Source organism: Petaurus breviceps, unplaced genomic scaffold, assembly GCF_028583685.1.
Source record: "Petaurus breviceps papuanus isolate PSGF00001 unplaced genomic scaffold, PetGlider_PUasm1.0 103, whole genome shotgun sequence".
NCBI lineage: Eukaryota > Metazoa > Chordata > Mammalia > Diprotodontia > Petauridae > Petaurus > Petaurus breviceps.
In genome coordinates, this window is record NW_027185588.1 from 2,007,398 (window position 1) to 2,018,950 (window position 11,553).

Genomic DNA, 11,553 nt, shown 5'->3' on the forward strand with positions numbered 1-11,553 from the left:
GGAGAAAATATGGGAGAGAGCAGATTGGAGGAGGGGATATCCTGTGGGACTGCTATTTTGGGGTGGTGGGTAGGGGAAAAACGGGGAGAAAATTTATAACTCAAAATCTGGCAGAAATGAATGGTGTAAGTCAGAAGTTAATAAAGCATTTGAAAAATTAGATTGGAGCAAAGGTAGCTAATGATTTTATGAGAAATCAAGAGATTATAAAACAGAACCAAAAGAATGAAAAAATAGAAGATAATGTAAAATATCTCATTGGATAAACCATTGACCTGAAAAATAGATCCAGGAGAGATAATTTTATAATTACTGAAGTACCTGAAAGCCATGATCAAAATAAGAGCCCAGACATCATCTCTCAAGAAATTACCAAGGAAAACTGCCCTGATATTCCAAAGCTAGAGGGTAAAATAGAAATTGTAAGAATCTTCTGATCACCTCTTGAAAGAGATACCTAAAGGAAAACTCCTAGGAATATTGTAGCCAAATTCCAGAGTTCCCAGGTTAAGGAGAAAATATTTCAAGTAGCCAGAAAGAAACAATATGAGTATCATGGAAATACAATCAGGATAACCCAAGACCTATGATATTCCAGAAGTCAGAGGAGCTAGGATTAAAACTAAGAATCACCTACCCAGAAAAACTGAATATAATACTTCAGGGAAAAAATTGACATTTAATGAAATAGAGGATTTTCAAGCATTCTTGATGAAAATAGCAGAACTGAATGGGAAAAAATGGATTTTCAAATACAAGACACAAGAGGAGCAGGAAAAGGTAAACAGGAAAGAGAAATCATAAGGGACTCATTAAAGTTGAACTATTTATATTCCTACATGGAAAGATGATATTTGTAAATCATGAGACTTTTCGAATTATAAGGGAAGTTGGAGAGAGAGAGAGAGAGAGAGAGAGAGAGAGATACATTAGACAGACAGATAATTGGCACAGGGAGAATTTAATATGAAGGGATTATATCAAAAGAAACAAAATTAAAGGGTGAAAGAGGAATATATTGGGAAAAGGAGAAAGGGAGAGATAGAATGGGGTAAATTATCTCACATAAAAGAGGCAAGAAAAAGTGTTCACAATGGAGGAGAAGAGGGTGGAGGTGAGAGGGAAAGAGTGAACCTTATTTTCATTGGATTTGGTCTGAGGAGGGAATAATATTTAGTGCTATACCAATCAAACTACCAAAAAATTATTTTATAGACCTTAAAGAAATAATAACAAAATTCATCTGGAAGAACAAAGTCCAGAATATCAAGGGAATTAATGAAAAGAAATGCTAGGGAAGATGGCCTAGTCACACCAAATCTTAAACTGTATTATAAAGGAACAGTCATCAAAACTACTTGCTATTGGCTAAGATATAGGGAGGTGGATCAGTGGAATAGGTTAGGTACACAGTAGTCAATGACTATAGTAATCTACTGTTTTATAAACCCAAAGAATCCAGCTGCTGGGATAAGAACTCATTATTTTGCAAAAACTGCTGGCAAAACTGGAACATAGTATGGCAGAAACTGGGCATAGACCAATATCTTACACCGTATACTAAAATAATGTCAAAACGTGTTCATGATTTAGATATAAAGGTTGATACTATAAGCAATCTGGGGAAACTAGGAATAGTTTACCTGTCAGATTTATGGGGAAGGGAAGAATTTATGATCAAAGAAGTGATAAAGAGTGTTACAAAATGCAAAATGGATAGTTTTGATTACACTAAATTGAAAAGTTTTTGTACAAACAAAGCCAATGCAACCGAAATTAAGAGGGAAGCAGAAAATTGGGAAAGAATTTTTATAACCAGTGTCTCAAAGGCCTCATTTCTAAAATATACAGAGAAATGAGTCAAATTTATAAGAAAGCAATTCATTCCTCAGTTGCTAAATGGTCAAAAGATATGAACAGTCAATTTTCAGAGGAAGAAATTAAAGATATCTCTAGTCATATGAAAAAATGCTCTAAATCATTATTGATTAGAGAAATGCAAATCTAAGCAACTCTTGGGTACCACATCTCACCAGTCAAATTGGGTAACATGACAAAACAGAAAAATTACAAATGCTGGAGAAGATGTAGGAAAATTGGAACACTAAAGCATTATTGGTGGAGTTGTAAAAAGCAGGCTATTGATTTTACTGATCTTATTAGACAGTAGATAAATTAATAGAAGACTACTGAATTTTTCAGTTTGATAAGGTATAATTTACAATACACAAATGTAACACATTCCTTAAGAATATGTACTTTCTAATGGATTAATGAACTATCTTTCAACCATGTTCTGCCTTTTTTGCTCTTCTCTTCCATTAGGTTGAAGATCTCAAATGGGAGTTAAGTCAGAAAGAGAAAGAAATCCAAACCCTGAAGAAGCAGCTGGATCTAATTGAGCAGTATAGTCAAAAAGAGTTGGAAGGCATCCAGTTGGTGCAGCAGGTTGCTCAAAAGTCCTGTATGGCCCTGAGAAAGGGACTCTGGCCAGTGGCTTTTCATGGTTAATAAGGGAGAGGAGGTTTTCTAGGTGGAAAACAGTAATGATCCTGAGCAGTCTCAGGCCTGATAAAGTTTACTGTCAGAATTGTCCTCATCCTTTGCAATTAGTTGGGATTATCCCTTACTTTACTCCTGCTTTGGAAATGGAATGATGAGAAATTCAGATAGAAAACTGTAAGATCATCCTCACTTGCAACTTAAAGAAATTTGTATGTCTTAGTATTACTCTAAGAATTCATAGATTCCGTATTGCAATGACAAATTTCCACTGTTCACCTGCCCTGATAATAGAAATGTGATATGAGAGGAAGAAATAGGGACATGGATATAACAGCCCAGGCCCAAGCCTGAGAGCACAGAATGACTAAACACAAGTGTTATCAGGATAATGCAACCTTGGCTCTGTTTGATTCTAGATAAGATTCACAGTTAAGTTTCTGGCAAAGTTCCACTTCATTTACAGGGTACCAAGGACAGACTCAGGATTCAACCAGCTGGGAAACATTCCTGTGCAAAAAAAAAAAAGTAACTAAATGGGGAAACTGAGTCAAGAAGAGTCTACTTTCAGCCATGCCAAGGTTGTCCTCTCAAACTTTTCCATAGAAGTCCTACCTGTAATAGTTCTCAGGTTGCACTCCCTTTAGGCAGCTCATTGCATCCCCCATTGATTACTAGCATAATGACAATGCAGACAATCATACCTGAAATCAAAACTTAGAATAATGTCAGATTACAGTCCCATGAGATTTCACTTCAAATAGTAAGTTTCACTAAACACATGTTAGGGATATGTTATTATTACTTCTCTCATTGCAATAATAAATTTATCAGGCCTTTACAAATTCACTCAATATCCTTTTCTTTGTCTCTTTCTAGAGTCTAAACTCATCCTTGTGTAAAAGCAATCAATAAAATAATTATCTGCAATTTCACAGACAATGAACATTATGTTCATTGATGTTTATTCAAATACCCATAAAAATAATACTAGTCAATTGCCATAAACCTCCGGACTAGTAGATAGCCATCTCTTAAGGTATATAATAACATATCTAAGGCTGGGTTCTGATAAGACTAAGCTGGTTAAAAATGTAACTTTAGTACAGATCACTCCAGATATAACACCATAATTCACCATAAAGATTCCTAGAGTATAAACAAATTTCTAATTACTCCTCCCTCTCATTAAGAAGTGCTGCAATGGGGGAGGGGATTCAGTTTTCTCCACAGAACTGATCCTGCTCAGGCAGACTACATTGAAGATTTACAAATAAGGACATGGCATTATGTACAAAGCCATTGTATATACATTAATTCACTTAAACTTCACTAAACTTGTTTATGAAGTATTAATTACTATTAACAGACATTATCCCCATTTTAACAGATTCTCCATTGCACATACAGTAGTTCATTTAAACTTCAGAGGTCTATGAAGCATTATTACTAATATAGATATTATTAATTACTCCCATTTTATAGATCTTGGAGGCTCAGGTTATATGACTTCCTCTGAGTCACATAGAAGAAGAGAATCCAGACAGAATCTGAACTCAGGATTTTGTGTCTGGAGGGAGATACAGTGTAGCTTTTGATCTGATAATCAGCTCTCTAAAAGTAGAAGAATACTTGACAGTTATATTGCACAGGTGTACTGCAGCCAGCGCAGTTGGTGGGCCAGTTTATTACAGGACCATTTCATACAGAGCCAAGATGCAAGGGGCTCACAGAGTTTATATGCCCCCCCCAACAGAAGGTCTACGTGACCCAAAAGAATGTAGACACCCCAAAGGAATACAGACAATGTAGAAGCACCCTCCCTTAATCTTGTTTACTATTTACCTTTGCTTAAGGTTAGTTATTTATTAGGGTAATATCCTAGGACCATATTTGGAGGCATAAACAAAAAAAGATTACATACCCTCTTGCTTATCTGCCCTGTAACCTTGCAGGTAACTGTATAGGGCAGGGGAATATTCCTTTAGAGAGGCCAAGGGACCCCAAAAGTTCTCTACATCCAAAAAAAAATTATACATCCTCCTGCTTATCTGCCCTGTAACCTTTCAGGTAATAATATAGGGGAGGGGAACATTTCATTAGCAGAGCCGGAGGACTCCTGGAAGTTCTCTACACAGGGCATTCTTTCTATTTCAGGCAGTGAACAGAGGTCTGGATTTGGAGTCTTATCTTCTGTATTCAAATTCCTGCTCTGCCATTCCTAGTGCCTTGTGTGGCCTTAGCTAAACAAGTGATAGCTTTAGCGGACTTTAGTTTTCTCCTTTAAAATGAAGAGGTTGGATTTGATGATCTTGAAGGTCCCCTTTCATTCCAAATTCTAAGAACTACATGCCACCTGAGATTCCTTTCAAATCTGATATTCTATGGTTCATTGATTCCTGAATTTAATCAATCGATCAATCAACATTTATAAAGCATCTACTATATACATATACCCAGCACTATATGGAGGCACCGGGAATACAAAGGGCAAAAAACAGTTCCTGCCCTTAGATTTTAAGGGGGAGATCACATGCAAACAATTATATACATAGGCTACGGACAGGAAAAATAAATTAAAAGAGAGGAAGCACCGTGATTAAGAGAGGTCAGGCCCAGAACTATCCCGGAGTGGCCGAAGTGTGGCCGATCTTCACTGGTAGAGGAAGGGTCTTCCTAGAAAAATTTCACTACTCCGACAAAAAGTCAGATGTGGACCACACCCAAAAGCAAAAGCCAGCCTCGTTCTTATGGTGTGAATCCGGGCTGTGCTGTTTAATGTTTCACAGGTGGCGCGGTGCCAGGGTGTGGGGCACACACTGCAGGCACTTGTGAGTTTTCATTAGGAGCCTTGTCTCCATCTAATCAATAGTAGCAGCAACAAGAATAAATCAAGCCCGGGGTTGCAGACATTGCCGGTTTTCCAACAACCTGCTCCAGCAGCTCTGCCCTGGACGTGCTGTTCCCATGAGCAGGCTGTTGCTGCAGATTCCTGCCTGGGCTCCCGGCATGGAGTCAGCGGAGTGGACACGTGTGGGGTCTGTAGGGATGATCACGCGTTACGAGCGTTAGAACCTGGGCAAATCCGGCCAGACCTGACCCTTCTCAAATGGCCATATCGCATGGGGCTGGGGGCTCAGTGGGCCTAGGGTGGGCCTAGGGCGGCGAAGAAGGCTTCCAGTGGGGAGGGTCCCTAGGTTTGGCGGGTGGGTTGGGATGGGGACTCTGGGGAGGGCTCCATTGGACTGGGCGGGGCAGAACTCGCTCCAATCCAGTCAAGGGGGAGGAGCGATAGGCTCGCCCTGTCCTCACGACAGAGGCGGCGGGGCTCGAGTTGCGCGTGCGCACTGGCTTTCCGGTGGCCGCCGTTGAGCCTGTGACTAAGGGAACTTCCAACGTTTCCAGCCCCGTTTATGTCTGGTTCCCTGGGATCCCCTGCTGTCTTTGCGATCCGCAGAGGAGGCGGATTCGCGGCGCTTCGAGGACCCCGGTGACCCCAATACCTTCTTCCTGTCAGGCAGGGCTCGGGTCAGGAGGACTGCGCGCGCAGCCGACGTCCTGAGGGCCCTGGCAGGCCCCTGGCGCTGCTGAGGCGGCTGGAGCCCGAGCGGGAGGTGTTGTCGTCGTTGTTGTCGTCGTCCGGGCGGGGGCGCGGCCTGTGGGGCCATGTGGTGGGGCGAGGGACCTGGCGAGTGGCAGACGCTGGTCTGGCAGCTGCTGGGTGCGTCGGCTGTGGCGCTGCTGATCCGCTGTCTGGTTCGCCTCCGAGAGCAGCGGCCGTGGGCGATTCGCCAAGGCGTCGGTCGAGACCGCAGCCCCCTCTGCCTGGGCTCCGGCCCAGACTTGGACCCCGGCTCCGACTTCAGCGCTAGCCCGGACCTCGCCCCGACCATCGTCCCTGGTCCTGCCCCCGGCCCTCCCACCCCGCCTCTCAGCTGCCGCCGCCGCAGCTCAGGTGAGACTGGGGAGGCCGCAGGGCCCTGCCCTTCCCCTTTCCTGGCCTAGCGGCCTGGGCTCCCGCAGCGTGCCCGCGGCCGGGCGCTAGGAAGAACCACGGTCTTTGCTCCTTTATCCACCCCGTGGGGGCCCGACCTCGGCCCTCGGGGTCGCTGCGGCCCCGCCGCCCATTGAGCCCAGGCCCGCCTGGCTCTCTGCGGCCAGCCCCGTGTCTGCTGGGCCTCCTTCGGAGGCGGCCGGGCGGGACCGGCCTTCCAGGCTGACCCCGGAGCTCTCTGAGCAGCAGCTTCTTCCAACTGTTAGGACATAGCCATAGTGTCTGTCCCAGGGACGTGCTGAGGATGGAAGGAGGTGAGCTCCGGAAAGCATTTTGGAAACCCGAGAGCAGTGTGTGAATGCTGCTGTCATCTTTTCCTTGTGGAGGCAGCCCCACCCAGCTTCAAATCCTGCCCCAATTCTTCCGAGTGTGTGACCTTGGGCAAGTCACTTCAACTTCTCACCGATCCTGGTGACTCTTAAGTCTTTAATTTGCCCCACAGTTGCGCATCTGTATTGGTGGGGGGAGTTTACCGTCCAAGAATTTCTTTCCACCAATAAAATCACAAACATGGGGAAATAATAATCCCTTTTACTGCCATCCTGGCATGCTGGGAGGGGGGGGCAGAAAAAGTGGAAGCAGTCCTGGGGTCGGGATAAAGAGTGGAGGGGAGAGTCGAGGAAGAAGATGATGCAAGTAGGGCTTGCTTCTGAGGCAGGAACACTAGGATTCAAGTATTTTGCTAAGTGTCTTTCCTGTTGACCTTAGGAAAGTCTTTCAAGTTCTTGGTGCTCCCAGGCAGCTCCCTAAGATGAATTGCAGAACAGCTGGTCAGCATCCATAGAGAGAATTCTTCACTTTGTCTAAAGTCGGAGGTTCCTATATCTTGAGCTGGAAGGGAAGGGACCTTAGAAACCACATAGCCCTACTCTTGTGAAGATGACACAGGTTGAGAGAGGGAGACTCTTGAGTATTAAGTAGAAGAGGTGGTAATTAAACATAGGTTTTCAAGTCCAGATCCACTGTTCTTTCCGCTGTATTGTGCTTCTGTGGTCTAGATGGAATCATAGCTGATGTGTAGAAATGCGTGCTTAGTCAGTAGACAAGCATTTATTATGTGCTAAATGTTCACTGAGCAAAGAAACTATATTAGAAATTGGGGGATGCAGTGACAAAAACAAAACAGTGTCGTCTAGTGATGGTAAGATCATAGATTTAGAGCTCGGATGGATTTTAGAGGTCATTTAGACTGATATTTTAATTTTACAGAAGAGAAAACCGAGACCTAGAGAGTTTAATGTACCCCCCAAAGCCACATAGGTAGTAAGGGGAGCTAGCATTTTAGTTCTCTGATGCCAAAGCCAGTGCTCTGTCCTCTAAGCTTTGCTGCCTTCTCTTGCAGTCTGTTGGAGGACACAGCATGTAAATAATAATAATTTTAGGTACCAGGGTAAGCTTCCAGGAGAAGATGGTACCTGAGTTAAGCCATTCAGGAATCTGGAATCCAAGTTTAGCACTTTTGCTGCTATGGCAGGCTGCTGCACATTAGTTTGTAGTGACTAGACCAGGTAGAGAATCTTGTTTGAAATTGTTTGGTCACACTGAGGTCCTGAGAGGGAAGGTGTGTGCCCAGAATCATGGAGTGGAGTGACAAGGCCAGGCCTTGCAGGCATGAGTGAAGGTTCAGAAATGGGAGGGAGGAGATAGAGTGCCAAGTTTAGGGAACAGCTAGCAGTCCAGTTTGAGTGGACAAAGTCCATGAAGGGAGTAATGTGAAATACACCTGGAGTTAGATGTAGTTAAGAACTGGCCTAGGAAGGACTTCAAAGGCCAAGCTGAAGAGTTTTTAGTTTATCTTACAGGCAGTTGAGAGCCACTCAGATATCTTAAGCAGGGGAGTGACATGGTAAGAGTTATGCTTTAGGAACCAAATTTGACCATTTTGTGTAGAATGAATTGGAGACATGAGACTCTGGAAGAAAGGACTCCATTTACGAGGTTATTGCAAAGTAATCCAGTTGATTAGAGCCTGCACTCTGGTGGTAGTTGTTTTAGTGGAGCTGATGGAGACAAGGATGTGACACAGGGTCTAGATCTCGGGAGAGGAGCACTGATGCAGAATGAAGATGGTGACCAACTTTATGCTTTACATACCCTCCCAGTAGTCCTGTGAACTAGATAACTACATTCATTAACCCCTTTTACAGATGAGGAAGCAGGCTCAAAGACAGGAAGTGGCTTGTTCATGGTCATACAGCTCGTTAAATACTAAAGTTAGAGTTCAAACTTAGCTGTCTCCGGAATCCACGTTTAGCACTTTTGCTACTGTGGCAGACTGCTATTGGTTTGTAGTGTCTAGCCCAGGAAGGAACCTTGTTTGAAATTGTTTGGTCATACTGAGGCCCTGAGAGAAAAGGTATGTGCCCCAAATCATGCAGCTAATAAGTGCCACAACTAAGACTTGAACTCTCATTCTTTGACTCCAGATTTGGTGTACTCTAAAAAATATGCTATCTGTTTTTTAACCATCACCAAAATTTTGCCTAGTATCCCTCACTCTTACTTCCTAGAGAGCATCCCTTATAACAAAAATATTTTTAAAAAATAATAAAAAGAAGAAGAAACAATCAGCCAAGATCCAGTATATTTTTTATCACAGCAAGTGTACCCTGGTGTGGACTTCTGGGTCTTATCCTAACTAGGTCTTGATTAATGGCTTTCCTAACTGATTCTTTAGGGCCTATTATGTGCAAAGCCTTGTGCTAGGTGGGTGGGAACATATTTACCTGTCTACCCATAGGTGGACATATGACCGTAGAGTGCCCTACTTTGCCTTAACCACATTTTGTGTTGAAAATAACCAATTTTCACAAACAAAAATAATATACCTATGTAAAAAGGGGAGGGGTTGAAAGGGAAAAAAGTCTTTGTATCACATTTCTCTGTTAAGAGTTTGATATCCAAGATACATTAACCATTAACTGACATATATAAGACTAACAGCCATTCAAAGCATGTAAACATTTTTTTAATTAGTATTTTTCCCCAATTACATGTAAAAACAATTTTCAACATTCATTTTGAAAATTGAGTTCCAAATTCCCTCCTTCTGTACCCCCATCATTGAGAAGACAAGCAATTTTTTATAAGTTATACATGTGTAGTCATACAAAACATTTCCATAATACTCCTGTTGTAAAAGAAAATATAAACCAAAATTTAAAAAGAAAAAGTTTAAAAAAGTTTGATTCCGTCTGTATTCAGACTTCTATCAGCTCTTTCTCTGAGAACGGATAGCATTTTTCATCTTAAGTCTTCAGATCATTGTCTTGCTGAGAATAGCTAAGGCATTTACAATCCATCGTCATACAGTATTGCTGTTACTGTGCACAATTCTTTCCTGCTTCTACTCATTTCACTTTGCATCAGCTCATATAAGTCTTCCCAGGTTTTTCTGAGAGCATCTCGTCATTTCTTACAGTATAGTTAGTGCTATTCCATCACAGTCATCTACCACAACTTGTTCAGCCATTCCCTGTTTGATGAGCATTCGCTCAGTTTCCAGTTCTTTGCCACCAGAAAAGAACTGCTATAAATATTTTTGTATAGGTCCTTTTCCTTTTTGGTTTTTTCATACCTTTTGGGATGATACAGCCCTAGTGGTGGTATTGCTGGAGTATGCGTGGTTTTATAGGGCTCCAGGAGTCGTCCCCAACTACTCTACCTAAAGATTGAATTAGTTCACTTTTCTACCAGCTATGCATTAGTGTCTCAATTTTCCCACATCCCCTCCAACATTTGTCATTTTCCTTTTCTGTCCTGTTAGCCAATCTAATAGGTGTGAGGTAATAGCTCAGTTTGTTTTAACTTGCATTTCTCTAATCAATAGTGATTTAGAGCATTTTCTCATAAGGCTATATACAACTTTGATTACTTCACCTGAAAATTGTTTGTATTTTTTTTTATCATTTATCAATTGGGGAATGGCTCTTATTCCCATAAATTTGACCCATTTCTCTATATATTTGAGAGGTGAAGCCTTTATCAGAAAAAGTTGCTTCAAAATTTTTTTCTCAATTATGATTGCTAACTGTATTTCCCTCCATCCTGTTTCCCCTGCTTATTTTATTCTCTCTAGCCTTTCACCTGTCCCTCTTAAAAGTGTTTTGCTTATTCCTACCTCCTTCTCTCTCCCTTCTACGAGTATGCCATCTCTTATCGCTTTCCCCTCCTATTTTCCTGTAGGGTGAGATGGATTAATATGTTATATGTCTATATGTTATTCCCTCTTTGAGCCTATTCAGAGGAAAATAAGGTTCAAGTGTTCCCCACCACTTCCCCCATCTTTCCCCCCACTGTAAAAGCTCTTTTATGTGAGATAATTTACCCCATTGTACCTCTCTCTTTCTCCCAGTGCATCCCTTTTTCTCACCCCTTAATTTTGTTTTTTTGAGATAGCCCTTCGTATTCAGCTTGTGTCCTGACTCTATATACTCCTTCTAACTGCCCTAATAATGAGAAAATTCTTAGGGGTTGTTATTTTCCCACATAGGAATGTAAACAGTTTAATCCTACTAAGGTCTTTATGGTTTCCCTTTTCTGTTTACCTGCTTATACTTCCCTTGAATCTCATATTTGAAAGTCAGATTTTCTGTTCAGCTCTGGTCTTTTTATCAAGAATGCTTGAAATTGAAAGTCCTCAATTCCTTTGAATGTTCATTTTTTTTCCTTGAGCAGTTTTCAGAATAAGAAGCAATATGAATCAGAACAACCTTGAAGGTTTTACCTCACTCTAGGTAAATTGGCTGAGATGACAAAAGTTGAGAATAGTCTGTGTTGAAAGAATTGTGGGCAGATAACCCCTCAATGCATTTTTGGTGAAGCTAAACTATTTGGAATTATGCAATTAGTGATGAAATGTCTTTACCCTTTGACTCCCTTATTAAACTTCCCCAAGAAAGCCATTGATAAGAAAGTCCCCAAATAAACCCAAGTTTTTATAGCAGCTTTTGTGTGTGTGTGTGTGTGTGTGTGTGTGTGTGTGTGTGTGTGTGTGT

General features: G+C 41.9%; 1 protein-coding gene and 1 long non-coding RNA gene across 3 annotated transcripts in view; one reads left to right on the plus strand and one right to left on the minus strand.

The window, feature by feature from the left end:
* Nucleotides 1-2,885: 2,885 nt before the first annotated feature.
* Nucleotides 2,886-5,599, minus strand: LOC138176978 (uncharacterized). Its single transcript, XR_011172418.1, has 3 exons — nt 5,097-5,599; nt 3,118-3,206; nt 2,886-3,012 (listed from the first exon to the last, which is right to left on the minus strand). It is a non-coding gene; the product is annotated as an uncharacterized lncRNA (long non-coding RNA).
* Nucleotides 5,600-5,827: 228 nt separating this feature from the next.
* The window catches only part of ANKLE2 (ankyrin repeat and LEM domain containing 2), a 40,043-nt gene continuing 34,317 nt past the window's right edge, over nt 5,828-11,553 (plus strand). The window contains exon 1 of one of the 2 annotated variants that reach the window (XM_069090570.1): nt 5,828-6,457. In XM_069090570.1, the coding sequence (XP_068946671.1) occupies nt 6,169-6,457 (289 nt within the window). In that variant the 5' untranslated portion in view covers nt 5,828-6,168. Of the gene's footprint in view, nt 6,458-6,609; nt 6,811-11,553 lie in introns of those variants that run through there. The other variant, XM_069090632.1, reaches the window with a different exon arrangement.